The following is a 15,486-nucleotide window of genomic DNA, read 5'->3' as shown; positions in this document are numbered from 1 at the left end:
TCAACGCCCGTTGCTGTCCAATGCCTCCCTCACTATTTCATTCCGTCTTTCCCTGTCCAAAGTGTGGAGTGGCTTCGTTTTTGTAGACTAGTTCCGCACCAATCTACTATATCATCTACCCATTCTCTGGGGGGTCTGCCTCTCCTATTTGGACCATCCATTGTGCCAAATACCAGGGTCTTAACTTTTCGCTCATCATTAATTCTGCAGATATGCCTGAATAGCTGTAACTTCCATTGTATAACCTTCTGCAGTAGGTTCTCTTTTGGCTGTATCTTCCTATATAATTCCTCGTTGGTTACCTTCTATGTCCCTAATTGCCAGCTGCCCAAGGAGACCTGGTCTGTGAGAAGACCAAGAGCTCTAAACATAATCAAGTCAACCTGGCATCACCCCATCCTTTATTAAAGACTTTGAGTACAGATTAGTGTTCTTTAAAAAAAGGGAAATAAGTGAGATTACACAGAAAGCATAATTCAGTTCTAGGCTGTATAGTCTTTTCTATGCTGAAGAACCCCTTTTACGGAGGGATGGTGTGCAACAAAGCCACATCAGGGGAGGAGCACAGCTATCTTGGAACTCCACTGGGGGGAGGTCCCAAGCATTGATGGCTCTGGGATGGTCACCTGTTACCACAGAAAGAGTTGTGACATGGAATATGTTTTCCCAGGAAATAAAATACTATTACGGCATTTCCTCAGCCTTCAGGATACATTTATGGACAAAGTCTATAAACCATGGAAGTCTGCAGCAGTGCACATTAGAATGAAGCCTCATACTTGCCAGAAAACAGAGCTCTCTCCTCGTTCCTGATGTTCCCTCTCTAATGTGTCACGGCCAATGCGTATAACACTCCTCATGTGTTTATAGCTACTCTTCTAGCAGGAGCTCACCAGATTTACCTCTCGTATCCTTGACTGCCAGACCTCAATGAACTCTGGAGAAGTGGCATTCACCTGACTGGCATTCTGTGTCCACGCAGGGCATTTCCAGTTAGGGAGGGAGAGCATGGCAAGGGAAGGAGTCAGGAATGCAAAAGTCCCTCCTTGGAGAATGGGCAACCTGGAAACAAGCCAGAGAGTAGAATGTTAAGTTAGTTGAACTCTGGGAGTCCCCCACTCCCAGCCCCATGTCAGGATAGGGCAGGAGGAAGATTGTGGTTAGTAGTATTGACATTCTGCAGTGAGCTACACAAAGGCTATTTCAGAGCAATTGACTCGGGTGAACAGAGTGGATCAGTAGCACCTCAGCATGTAGAGTGTCAGTGGAAACCTGGAGGCCTCAGCAGAGACATAACAACAAAAAAGTGTCTTTAAGCCACACAGTTATACTAACATTTCATTTCAAAAGAGGGATTTGGGATTTCTCATGTTTGCCTCTAGTAAGTTCCTTTTCCACACACTGATGATTCTGTGAACCCAGGCACCAACAATATCCAAGAGCAGGTATGTATTTTGACACCATTGTAGTGCCCCACTCATTGGGAAATGCTACTTCTGCATTCAAACTTGGAGTCCCTCATCCCTATTTGTGGCAGTGAGGTAAAATAGTCATCTTAAAGCATGTGTCTTTTGGGTCAGGGCTTTGTGCTACAAGATTGTAAAAGAACAAGAGAAGAAGGAAGAAACCAATGCAAAGGAAGAGTAAAAGTCAGAAGTTTGTGGCTAAGTCTATGTCTACACTACAAGGTTTTTGCGCAAAACCAGCCATTTTTGCACAAAAAACGGTGGAGCGTCCACACCTCAAGCACATTTTTGCACACACAAAAAATACAGTAAATCGACAGGACAGAGAGCTTTTGCTGGTAGAGTTATTCCCCACGAGGAATAACTCCTTTTTGGGCTACAGCTCTTGCACAAAAAGGCATGTGTAGATGCTCCACAGGGGTTTCTTGCGCAAGAAGAGCCTATCCGAAAAAGCACGGGTGCTCTGATGGCCGTGCAGTGTGGACGCGCTCTTGCACAAAAGCACATCGCTTTTGCGATGCACTTTTGAGGTCTGAATGCGTTTTTGCACAAGAAGATTTTGCGGAAGATCTCTTCTGCGAAAAGCTTCCTGCGCAAAAACCCTGCCGTGTAGACAAAGCCTAAGTGAGAGAGAGGGAACAGCAAAAGAGAGGGGAAAGAGACAAAGTCAGAAAATTAAATAAGAGGCCCGATTCGCCCCAAACATGGTAGAAGTAACTCACAGTGAAGCAGTGATAAACCCAAGGGGGTAGGCTAAAGCTTCCTGGTTAAAATTCTGCCACCAAACTGAAGGAATGCCGGGACAATTGCCCCAATGGAGTCATCCCCTCTGAACGGTGTTCGCCACATCTTCAAAGTGCAGACTTCCCCAAGTCCACAATTCTTTGAAAAGGTTTCCAGTGTTGCAACTTCCACCATTGTATTGCAATTCTTGTAATAGCTAGGTTTGTTCTTAAAAGCCCCCTCTCTCGGATCAAAAGACTGCCTGAAATACAGCTTTCATTAAGTTTCTGACCCTCCGAGTTGCAGAGAAGATCATGGAAATGTGCAGCAAGTGAACCATAAAGGCTCTGAAAGCCAGAGGGTAAGTAAATGAACCTTAATTTCGTACTTTTATTAAAAAAAAAACCTTATGATTTTGGCAGGACTGACATGATTGTTGAGTGTGTGGAGCTGGCAATATTGGGTTTCCTAGTGGAAGATACCACTGCTTCACCCAAGAACTCACTACAAAGTCTTCACTGCCACCTAGCATCTAATTAATTCTTCAGCCCTGCAAATCTTCTTCTCTGTAACTCCCATACTACTGTCCCTTTAAGGTTCTCATGTGGCCCCCACTACTGTATTCATCTTCACAACACCCCCACGAGGTAGGGAAGTGCTATCGTTGCAAGGGGAACGGAGACACAGAAAAAAACAAACAGATCATCTTGGATCTCGGAGTCCTAGACTGGAAACTGGACCATTCTCCTTCTCTGTATATGTCTGGACCACAAAGCTTATCAGTAGTTAGAAGTGGAACAGTATTGTGGTATTTGCATATGATCACACAAAAGTCAATGGAAATTATTTGTACCCTGAAGCGGGAGGGGAAGACCCTTTGGCAACTGGCACTAGTTAATTTCAGTAGAAATCATGTGTCATTCCTCTAGTCTTCTCTGAAAATCTCAGCCTCTATGAGGGATGTTATAAGCATACCAATAGCCCAGAAATCGTTTTGAGATTAAATATGCTATATAAATATATAGAACTGCCTCCTTCTCATATAAATCATGTATTTCTGCCTCTGTGGTTACTTGCACACCGTGCAATTAGGTTTATTGAGGGTTTTTTTCCAAACATCGCTAGCAGAAAATCACCAGCTAGCTTTTGTTTAAAGTAAGCCATCCAAGCAGTCATTTATTGTTACCGTACTGAATTGATTTCAGACCTCAGAGGGTTTTCCAGGGAGTGGTTTGGTATTTGTTTAAAGAAGGCCCAATGACAGCTCTGTGGAATAAATACTAGATTTGTTGCTCCTTGGTGTGGGTGATTGCATGGTATTAAAGCTATTTTCATAGCTAGCCCTAGTTTAAGAGGGCTGAGAACAAACTACTGCTGAGGCTATACATGATAATTCACTGAGTTCTTGCCATGTCGCTTGCAAGACAATTGTCTGAAGTTTACAGAGAAGAATTGTTACAACTTGTTTTTCATTAATTATAGAGCATCCAAGCTAGGCTAGATATAACAGGGATAGGCAGGGTCTCTGCCTTTGATCTTGTCTCTTCCATGAGTAATTTTATATATCTTGTACAAAGGTGACAGATCATTTATTTGTGAGCAAACTCCAATTTTGCTAGTTGGAAGAGAGCTAACAGCAGTGGATCCAGCTGGGAAACTGAAGGGGAAGGATGAGTGTTTTCTCTACAGCCTCCTTAGCCCATCCATTCAACCTGATCTCATGGAAACCCATCTGTGGATGCCCTTCCTGGCTTATGTTCTGCATCCCAGGAATATTCCTAGAATACATGGTCTCAACAAGCCACAGTAATGGACAGGCCACTCTCAACCTGCATGGCCCCTACAATCCTTTGCTCATAGAGGAATTATTGGAGAAGAATAGGACTGGGAATCCTGTGGTACTATGAACCTCCTAAGATCAAGGCCTGACACCTTTGATGAGACCATGTGTTTCTTCATTGTCAGGCTTCTGGAAGGGTCAAGGTGTGGGTATATTGATTTGGTATGTTCTTTACATGCAGAGAACGAATGAAGGCTGAGCTGTGGGCCTCCCTGTGGAGTCTGGGTGATTGTCCTGGTAAATCCACATCTCCCCACAAGTTACAGTCCATCAAAGACCTGAAAGTGCACACCATGCTCTCCGCAAGCACCCACGCCACAGGAAGGGAAGCACCCTTTCCAACTCCCGCAAGGCCCTTTCGTTTTCTTCCTGACTGTTCCTTGGTCTGTCCCACAGTTCATCCTTTGAACCTGGGCTGAAGCCATTGCTACAGGGCACTGGTTCTCAACACAGGGGCTGCTTGTGGCGCAGTCAGTGCACAGCTGAGGCTTATGAGGCATCTTGAGGGCCATACAGGCAGTGCCTGTATTTATGTGGGCCATATAACACAGAGAGCTGCATATGCAGCCCACAATGGTTATCAGGTTGAGAATCAGTTCTATAGGGTCTCTGCCATCTCAGGCTCCACACGGCCTTCTGTGTCCCACGCAGCCCCTGCCAGCAAGGATGACTGGCATCCCCGACTCTGCACCCTCCCTGTCAGGCTGTCTAAAAACTTTTGAGCACCACCACCACCACCACCAGATCGGAGCCACTAACACTCCACCAGCTAACTTCTGGGTAAATGAATGGCAACATCTCCAGGGAAGAGGGTTGCCCCACACAGGTGATTCTACCACCTTTATATCCAGGAGGGATAATAATAACCCACCTGCCTCCGTGAGTAACCAGAACCCACTGAACAGTCTCCAGCAGGATCGGTTCCCGGACACTCGCTAACAGAGGGGCTGTTTTTGCAGACAGCCACTACTAGCCAGGTATCTCCAGCTAGTCTGGTACCCTCTCTCTGACAAGGACCAGTGCTTGATACGTCTGACGAAGCAGTAGAAAACTCTGTAGTAGGCAGTAATGGAAGAACCAGTTCACCCACAAGGCATGTTGTCTTCCAAACCTGTGCCTTTTTGTGATCACTATATGCCCTAAAGCACAAGGGATTATACCACAGCTAAATACATTTTTTCTCAGGCTTTGTCTACACTTAAAAGTTCAAAGCACAGCAGCAGCAGCTCCGAGCCAGAAAGTTACAGGGCTGTAAAAGTGCCAGTGTAGATTTAGCCACACTCATGTGAACTATGGGTGATTTTCTCTTCCCCTTAAAAGCCACAAAAAATATAATGGAGATTGCCTATCTCTTAGAACTGGAAGGGACCTTGAAAGGTCATTGAGTCCCAGTCCCCTGCCTTCACAGCAGGACTAAGCACCATCCCTGATGAATTTTTGCCCCAAATGGCCTCCACAAGGATTGAACTCACAACCCTGGGTTTAGCAGGCCCATACTCAAACCACTGAGCTATCCCTCCACCCTTTTCTGTGACAGTGTTTTCTGATGGGGATGGGGACCTGTGGCTGATCTCCGACTCCTTCCTGGCAAAAGAAGAGCCACAGCTAAAGAGCACTGAGCTCTCATTCTCCCCTCTCCTATCAGCTCCTGATATCTTTGCCCTTCAGCTGCACCGGCAGCCACTACAACAATGCTGGGAGCACATCAAAACTTCCACCAAAGTGTTTATCTTTCAGATTAAACAAACGAGGAAGTGGCCACTTGGTACATGAAGACCGATTAACAGATTTCTCTTGGAATCAAAAGGGCCTTTGTGCTGTTGAAAAGCAGCTAAACAAATCCGCTTAAGTAGATCAGGGAGCCTTGCCTGAAACTGAACAAAGGGGATCTCTGTGCCTCTTGGAGTTTCACTTTGATGCTTCAATGCTTTTCAGAATATGATCTGAAGAAGTGGGTCTGCCCCATGACAGTTCATCATCTAATAAACCATCTTGTTAGTCTTTAAAGTGCTACATGACTGCTTTTTTTTTTTATGCTACAGTGTAAGACAAACATTGTCATTTCCTGATACCTGGTGTTTTCCCATACTCCCCTGTGAGACGGGGTGATGCACTGTCCCTGTCTTCTTATGCCTCAGAAACTGCTCAGACTCACTGCCCTTCAAGGTTCAGTGTGCCTCTACCCTTTGCCACCGACACACAAAACCCTCTCATCCGAGTTTAGTGGCACTTTTGGCCCGGGCTAACCACCCTTTCTGTGGCTATCGGCTAAAATACAAACAAGGTTTTCAGCTGGGTGAGTTGCCTGCCCATTTTGCAGTGAGGATGCAGGCTAAATTACCCAACTGCAGCTAATCTTCCAGCTCCTTCCCACAATTCTCCAGAATCTCCATGTTTGCCCAACACCACAGACAAGTTCTGCCACAATTCACTGGGAACTCCCATAGGATTTGGGTGCCTACCTCCTGTTGAGAATGTGGGTCACTGTAACTTGGATTTAGATTTATGGTGTGGCTGCGCAGACCCAAACGAGGCTCAGATTTGGGTGCTAGTCACTTGAGATAACCCCGCAGTGAAAACATACCTAAGGCTGCACTAACCCTTTCCTTTGGTGAAACTCCTGCTGCTCCTCAAAGTGCCTCTGAAGGGATATTTTCCAAGCTGTGACACTGAAGTAGTCACACAAGTGGTGGCCATTAACCAGCCCATTGACCGTGTCTACCCTAGGAAAATTTACTGCTAACAATGAGTGCTGCTAACCCAGCACTGAAAATAGATGGGATAACACAGCACCCAGCGCCATTTTAGCAACTAGTTGGGGCAAGTCTTCTTGAGGCAATGTTGACAATGGTTTTATCTTGTCTACACCATCACCTAAATGTGTGCAGCAATGTCAATTGCTGATAAGCCAGACAGAAGGACAGTTCCTCAGCTGGTGGAAACTGGTGCACTTCCTAGTCAGTGAAACTACACTGACTTATGTCAGTTTACAGTTTGGCCCACAACGGTAATTTGAGTGAAAATTCTCCCCCTCCCACTTCTTCAGGCCTCATTCATCCCCTTGGCCAGCTGCTGTAATTGTGGCATGATTTCCATCCTCCCCTTCCAACCTGCCCAGCATTAGCTTAAGAGGAAGCTGTCGGGGCTTTTAGATGGAGCAAGACGCTTGGATTTGGCAAAGGGCATATCATACCATCCCTCTGCTCTACTCCACTGCCCCTGGTCTTCTGACAAAGCTTTTTGCAGGTGTATCACATAATCACAGGCAGTTCTTTTTTTTTTCTTTCTTTCCTGGGTGCATAGAATGTTTTTCTCTTAATGATTTAATCCTAGAGCTGCTCCTGAATGAAAGTAAATATTCCCAGGTATCATTCCACAACTCAGAGCAGAAAGCATAGTAGCAGGGTTTATCTTTCCACCTGCCACTCGAGACACCATTTTATGAATTGTTGCCCCTTTGGTCTGTGGCAAAAGTATGTCCTTACAGTTCTACATGCTCAGGAAGGCACCCTAAAAGCCATGACTAGCAAATCACTCTTGTTCATTAATATACGTCACAATTAACTAACTGCAACCAGGGGCGGCCCTAGACTAGCTGTCAGCAACTGGCACCCTAGGTGAACCATGCAATCGGCACCCCCACCTCCAAACCCCTCAATGATATTGTGCCACCATTTGGCGCCCCATTTAACTTGGCGCCCAAGACGACCGCCTAGTTCACCTATATGGACGGGCCACCCCTGACTGCAACTGCCCTCTTGTAATTACAGTCTCCACATCACTTTTACCGCTTTTGGATAGGTTATATTGCAAGCATTTTGCCTACCTGACTCCAAAAAAGACTTGAAGGAGTGTACAAATTCCCGAGACAAAGAAGATGGTGCTGATCAGGTGACCCTGGGTCAGGGGGTCGTGCTGCAGGCAAAGCTCTTTGGAGAGGATCAGAGGGATGGCTACAAGCCCGCCCAGAGCTGTGAGGTAGTGCTAAGAACCACAGAGAAAAGAGAGGTGTGAAAAAGGGCTCAGTACCTGGCCTGTCCAGTATAACGATTCTACCATTGTGGGTCCGTGAAAAGCCATTTGTAGCTCAGGGCCCAAATGATGCTAATAACACTAACCCTTGACAATCTTAATTTTCTCTTACAAGTTTTATTTTCTGGTGTGCGTTGTTCTTGGATTTGGGCCTGTCAGAGCTTTAACAACCTGTCCCAACCTTACTTATTTTGTACACCATACCACCACTTGGCATTCTGTAGAAACAACAGTACCTACTTCCCAAGGGGCTGTCCAATGGGAACTAGCACATTTCCAGGATTGGGAGAAAGTTATTTGGGGGGCTCTCTACAGGAAAGGAGGACAGGTTACTGGAGGGAAGTACCAGGTTGGGTTTATGTCAAATGTACTTTTCAAGACACTCCACATCGCTCTAAGGAACCCTCAATCTTCCCAACTTACAATATCCCTAAGGACATTTCTCATGCTTCCTTATGCCAGAAATCCATATTGGGGAAATCAGCAAAATGGGTGCAAAACATCTATCAAATTAGAATGATCCGCTCATTCCCCCTGGTTTTATACTCTGCATAAGTATAAATAGCTACATAAGATGCAAAGAAAAATTAGGGACCTGTTTTTAAATAAACCCAGCATACAGATGTGTGTAAGATCTTCAATTAGTCATCAACACTAAACAAATCTTTAGAATCCTATTGTCTTTTCACTATTAATTCTGATTGTGCAGTTCACCCAGGTTGGACAAAAAAATAGACTAGTGAACATAGCTTTTGTTCCTTGTCAACATCACTGTCTGCTTCCTATGCACTAGAATGGTGCTGCAACGTTTGGGATGCTAACACTTCAGGAAATGTTTACATTCTCCCAAACTAACTGTTGCTTTCATTAGAATCTTTTTAATTTTAAAAAAATGGAAATATTTCCAGTGATCCTTGGTCCCATACAACCTTGTTTTTATAGAGCCCTAAGTCTGAGTATAAACTAAACTGATAAGATCACATTGAGAAATTAACAAACTACAAACTATCTATCAGCGGCCAAAGTCATCACTACTTTAGCTTAATCATTGGTAAGCATATTACCATGTAGATACTGTACTCTAGTAGCTTGCACTGTGTCAACCACATTAGGTTTATTTTTCTCACACAGTCATATAAACTGATGGGCTGTACAGTCTCTTTTCCATGCTATTTCTGCTTTGCTTTTATTGACGTGTAGTCAGAGAGACCCTGGAACCTTGAGATATTTTCCATCACTCTGTAACACAGGTGTTATTCAATGGGCTGTCTATTACTATTTGTACATAGAGCATGAACTCACTGCAACTGGGACTATGTCTGCCAGGCCCACCAACAGCAATTCTGGGCCCCAGGGCAGAACAGGCAGTGGGCCCCCATGCACGTACAAGTTGCACTCGTGCAGATGCAGCCCGCCTGACAGCTGGGTAGGGCTGGCTCTGGGTGGGAGTTTGGGTGCAGGGTGTGGGCTCAGGGGTGGGGCAGAAGGCTCGAGTGCAGGAGGGGTTGAGGGGAGCAGGGCTCACCTTGAGCGGCTCTTGAAAACAAGCAGCACACCCTTCTGGCAGCAGCTCCTATATGTGGAAGTCAGGGGGTTTCCGTGCACTGCTGTCCACAGACTCCACTCCTGCAGCTCTCATTGGTCACAGTTCCTGACCAATGGGAGCTGTGGAATTGGTGCTCTGGGTGGGGGCAGTGCACGAGACAGCCCGCATGGGCAGCCACTTCTGTGAGTGGTGTGGATGGTGGATAGGAAGCCTGCCTTAGCCCTAGTACACTGTAGGTGGCAGCCAGGGTCCCCCCAGAGCCTTGTAAATCATCTAGACCTCTGGACAATTGCCCCTTTTACTCCCCTCTGTCGGTGGGTCTGGTGTCTGCCTTAACAGGGATGAATTGACCTCACCAACAGCCAATCAGAAGATTTCAGGCATGGCCATTAAACATGAGCTATTGCCCAATTCACATTTCATTTCTTAAGTGGGGCTATGAACATCCGAATGAACCTCCACCCATTCGCTTCCACCATGGTCTTGCTAGTCTCACCTGAATCCCTAGCAGGATGCAGAGGTACCATGGTGGAATGTCCGTGACTGAGTACACCAGTGTGCTGTAGCTCTTGCCCTCGTCTTTCTTCTTCTCTTCTGGGCCCTTAGCATCGAGTTCAGACAAGGCTCTGTATGGGTCTCCATCTTCAACCTGTAGGGACCAGGACAGAACATTCCTCAAGCAGAGCCTCATTCAGAGAGGTTCATCACCTGCAACTCTCATTGACTTCAGTGGGATCTGTGCACATCTCTCAGGTTCTTGTCAATGTGTAGGAAGGAGAGTAATTTAATTCACACTAACTCGACAGGGCTGGTGGGGGTGGTGGAGAAGAGGTGCATTTAAAAACAATGTGAAAACCGTGAGTGTGTGTGTGTGAGAGAAAGAGAGAGGATCCAATGAAACCTTCCTCATTTTGGGAGATGCAGTCCTCTGAGTTACCCCGCTTTTCTTCTTTTTGTCCTTCCCCTTCTTCCCAGGCTGCACTGTGTGCTTTTACCCTACACTGTGCAGATTTTCATCAGGGAGAGCAGCATTTCTCAAACTGGGGGGTCCTGAGGGCTTACAAGGTTATTTAAGGGCAGGTCATGGTATTGCCACCCTTACTTCTGTGCTGCCCACAGAGCTGGGTGGCCAGAGAGACACGCTGTTGGCTGGGCACCCAGTTCTGAAGGCAGCAATCCACCAGCAGCAATGCAGAAATAAGGGTGGCAATACCATGCCATGCCACCCTTATTTCTGCACTGCTGCCTTCAAACTGGGTGGTTGGAGAACAACAGCTACTGACTGAGGGCCCTGCTCTGCAGGCAGCAGTGCAGAGGAAAGGGCAGCAATGCCATACTACGCCATTCTTACCTCTTTGTTGCTGCTGCTAGAGACATTTTCTTCACAGCTGGGCTCCCAGCCAGCAGCTGCTGCTCTCCAGCTGCCCCGCTCTGAAGGCAGCACCACTTCTAGCAGCAGTGCAGAAGTATGGGTATCAGTACTGCAAGCCCTCTTCCAATAACCTTGAAACCCACCCATAACTCCTTTTTGGGTCAAGACCCTAGTTACAACATCATGAGATTTCAGATTTAAATAGCTGAAATCATGAAATTTTACAAATTTTTAAATCCTATGACTGTAAAATGGGACCAAAATGGACCATGAATTTGGTAGAGCCCTAGTAATAGCAAAGTAACTAGTACAGTGCATGTATCATTGCAATACTAGCCTCTATCCTGGGAGTTCCAACTGTCAGGTCGACCCCTGTGATTGCCTGGTTCTCAGCATACACTCTGAGCCACCATCATTATTCTGAACACAAATCTTCTTGATAGAATAAAAACAGAACTGCTTGAAACAGAAAGAACGCAGACGATCCGGGTAAGGGAGGAATCAGACTTTAGGGAAGTTAAAAGCTTAAATTGAGCTGGGGCTGGGAGCATTTTAATAATGAAAATAACCCTTTGCATTTCTACAGCACCTTCCACATGAGGATTTCAAAGCACCTTATGTAAGAGGGAGCAAAGTTTTCTTTTCCCTATTTAACAGATGGGGAAACTGAGGCTATGTCTAGAATGCAGAGTTTTTCCAGGATACCAGGTATCTCGGAAAAACTCTGCCACGTCCAGGGAATGCATCCACTTTTTCAGAACAGTTTCTGAAAAAGTGGGAACGTTCTTTCGGCATCCCTATATTCCTCATTTTATGAAGAATAAGGGATCTTCTGAAAGAGGAGATTTTTCCCACATTTGGCCCTGTGTAGATGGGCCAAATGTTGGAAAAGCCTCTTCTGAAAAAGGTACTCAAATTGCATATCTTTTTCCAAAAAAAAAATCCCCTGCTGTGTAGACATAGCCTGAGGCACAGAGCAGTAACTGAGCTGCCCATGGTTTAACACTGTTCAGCTCGGTTGAGCAAACCAATCCTCCTCCCGAGGATCTCAAAGTGCCTGCCTGGGAGGGGGTGAAGTTTTATTTTTCCTACTTAACAGATGGAGAAACTGAGGCACAGAGCAGTAACTGAGTTGCCCATGGTTGAACAAACCAATCTGTGGCAGAGCAGAGCACAGACTAATTCTCAGTCCTCCCACAGGGTCTGAGCAACTCTTCTTGATTGTAATGAAAGTTACTTGTATCCTGAAGGAAAGAACAAAACTCCCCATCTCCTTAGTCCCATCTGCCCAGTCCTGTGCTTTATCCACAAGACCATCGTTCCCCTATCCTTCCTTCTGTGGATTTCCAGCACAGTTACACACTTGCTAGGACCACCACATATAATTTGCTCGTGAATTTGCTACTGTACTGTAAATCCACAGGGCACTGTCTTAGTTCACCTCAAATTCTCTCTATTGACTTCTCCACGAAATTACCCTTCTTAAAATAGACTCATTTAAAAAATAAAGAAAAAACAAATCCTTTGACATTTTTCATTTTCCCTGCCCTTGTCATCCCATAAAGCCCCCAACCCAGGGACACAGCAACAAGCGGCAGGTTTAATCCCTTCCAAAACAGCTAAGTAAACTATAGTAAAATCAGGGTCAGTTCAGCTCCTCTCCTCTTTTCTCTCTTATTTATAGAATACAAGAAAGGGACTCAGGAGACGCAAAACAGCCTGCAAAGTGCTGTTGTACAAGAAGTAGGATTTACTGCAGAAGACACCTGGTCATGTCAGCCTCATCTTTACAAAGTACTCTGGAAAGACCCTTCACTCTGCCTCTTTTTCGCTTCCCTCTTCCTTTCATTCACTCTTTCAAACAAACCCCTTCTCTCTGATGCTGCTGCAGCTTCTCTTTCCCCTTTCCTCTCTTGTTTCTCTTAGCTTTCCTGCTCAGAACTCATATAAATTGTACAGCAGTGCAAGTAACTTAAAATTTCTTACGGGTACTGTCCTATTGCAACCCAGGTCCCTGCCACCTCTTTCAATAGCTCCCTGCTGGCTTTTGCTTCTGCTCAGCCAGCTCTTACCGGAGCTGTGTACCAGAGAGCACCCACTTACTTTCACCTCTGATGCAAGCTATACTTTTCTTAAAACAATAAACTCACCATGAAACTGGGGTTCTCCAGCCCATTGACCCCTTTGACTGCTGAGTGTGTCATTGCTTCCAAGTTTCTTCAGTGTCTCACTTTAAAAGGAAAGAATAGAGGAAGGGAATCTTCGAAAATCTCTTCATGCTCCAATAAATAAAATCCCAAACAAACAACCATTCAGTAGCAGAGGAAACTGAATTCTAGGAGCTCAGACTCAGTCCCAACTATTCATATAAGACATACAGTAATTTTCTTTTACTTGCCCTGTATAAATCATTAATTTTCTTTTATTTGCCCTGTATAAATCATTCACTATCTCCTGTTGATTAGAAATTAAGTGCTTGGCCCATGCGGAGAGACTACTCTTCCCTGAACATATTGCATCAGTAAATGATGACAGAAAATTGTTCCTTGTTAGGTAAAGGATCAGAGTCAGGCAAAACATTTCCTTGTTGGCACAATTGTTAATTCATCTTAGATTTGCATCTTCTCCCGTGGTTGGGTAATCTAAAAAAGCTTTTATTGCTTTTTAATAAATATAGTTTGCAACCGGCTTCTCTTATTCTGCACGATGAACAAGGTGGAACGCATTATTGTATTTTTCAGCTCAGCAACAGCTCAGTCATGCTGTATGTGAATCTTCTTGCAACATGAAGAGAATGTAGAACATAGCTCTACCGAATCTGAGACCACAACCAAAACCTGAGACATCAGAGGAAGATGAAAAAAACTCATAATGCCCTTGATCAATAGTGTATCTTTTTACATGGATGTGGACGCCTGACCACTGACATAGTGGATGCCTTGAAGGATGAGATTTTTTATCTTCTTCTTTATAAGTGAAGCTGATACATATGTTTGTTCATAAATTCTCTCAGCCCCTTAGGAAGCCAGTGAGTTAAATACAGATTTTTAAAGGCTGTAACTACATAGATTGACTGTCCTCTGTAAGAAGCAGAACTCCACCTAAATATACTGGTCACTGGTTTGGAATGTCTCTTTGCTTTTATATTATGAAATTGTGTTTAAAAATGAGGTTTTATCTGACGTTGACTCTAAACCCTTCATAATCATACATTTTCAATCATGTCTCCTCTAACTTGTTTCCTACCTAGGTTAAATAATCCTAGAGCAACATTTTCAACGTTAGCCATTGATTTTGGGTGCCCACCTGAGACACCTTTGGTCTGAATTCCAAAGCTGCTGAGTAACCACACTCTCTACTGACTTCAGACAGAGCTCTGGCTTCTCAGAACCTTTGAAAACCCCGGCCTCTGCACCTTGAGGCACCTGACCTCAGGGGACACTTGTGAAAGAGTCGGTTTTCGTCTTTTCACTCTTATCAAACAAGACTCTCCTCATACCTCTAACCATATGTGCTGCCATTTTCTAAAACTTTTCAGTTTGCAGTTAGAGCATCTATCGTCTGAGACCACCAAAACTGGACCTGACACCCCAGGTCAGCTCCATTTCCTTGTGCACCAAGTCCAAGATCCTGAGAGGTGCCACCATCATTCAAATCCCTCAAAAACACATCCTCTGTGAAGCCAAGCAATGCTAAGCCATCCTAAGAGAGGAGTACACATATGGAGGTGTGGGGGCGGGGAGGCCATGGAAATGACACTGGTTTTGAGAATGGATCATCTCCTATCTATCCAGTGCTCTGAAATATGTTGCCTACTTCTTTTTTCATGCAACATCAGGCACAATAATAGTGCTTAATAAAATAATACCCGTGAGGTTGTATCATTGGTAAGTTATGAGACTCTGATTCATATTTTCCTTTTCTAAAATGCATTCACCCCTCCCTATGTGCTCTTTCATATGTTCTCACGCCCTCAGAAGGTGCCCTCATTATTCTTCTGTGTTGACTCCCTAATATTAACCTCTTTCCATTCAAAGAAGCAACCCTTTGCTGTGATTCAATGTTTCTTACCTCTCTGTATTTTTTTCAGTCCAACACAAGACTTTACTCCTCCAGCAAGTATTAAGTCTCCTTAACATTATTATGAGAAGGCCCTTGTCAAAAATCTTTGGTCTTCTTGGCATCACTCCAGCAGACAGTTGGCTATCTGAACTGAAGAAATCAAAGTCTTGTCACAATAACTTCTCCAACTGACATTTGAACTCTGATCTGCCAAAGTTCTTTTTTAATCCCTTTGCTAATATAACCTTGCTAATATTTTCTTTGATAATAGAACAACACTTAACTCTCCATATACGATTATTACGCAAATTACAGGAACGGGAGCGGGAGAAGACATTTTTAAACTTTTACCATTAGTTACATTTTCAGTCAGAGCAGATTTAAAATGGAGCTGTTCCTGATCACTCCTCCTCATTAAAGACCCCAAATGATATCCTGGTCAAAT

At 44.7% G+C, this 15,486-nt stretch overlaps 1 protein-coding gene across 4 annotated transcripts in view; it reads right to left on the bottom strand.

Moving 5' to 3' along the window:
- The window catches only part of LOC102453261 (solute carrier family 23 member 1-like), a 34,840-nt gene extending 19,652 nt beyond the window's left edge, over window positions 1-15,188 (bottom strand). The window contains exons 1-5 of one of the 4 annotated variants that reach the window (XM_089780556.1): window positions 15,051-15,188; window positions 13,130-13,209; window positions 10,104-10,256; window positions 7,856-8,013; window positions 894-1,062 (exon numbers count right to left, since the gene is read on the bottom strand). In XM_089780556.1, the coding sequence (XP_089636682.1) occupies window positions 894-1,062; window positions 7,856-8,013; window positions 10,104-10,256; window positions 13,130-13,183 (534 nt within the window). In that variant the 5' untranslated portion in view covers window positions 13,184-13,209; window positions 15,051-15,188. Of the gene's footprint in view, window positions 1-893; window positions 1,063-7,855; window positions 8,014-10,103; window positions 10,257-13,129; window positions 13,577-15,050 lie in introns of those variants that run through there. The other 3 variants (XM_075934407.2, XM_075934395.2, XM_075934397.2) reach the window with 3 other exon arrangements.
- Between the last annotated feature and the right edge of the window lie 298 nt (window positions 15,189-15,486).

Source organism: Pelodiscus sinensis, chromosome 1, assembly GCF_052426305.1.
Source record: "Pelodiscus sinensis isolate ZL-2025 chromosome 1, ASM5242630v1, whole genome shotgun sequence".
NCBI classification, from domain to species: Eukaryota; Metazoa; Chordata; order Testudines; family Trionychidae; genus Pelodiscus; species Pelodiscus sinensis.
Note: the sequence above shows the minus strand (reverse complement) of the source record. Positions and strands in the feature narration are given on the sequence as shown.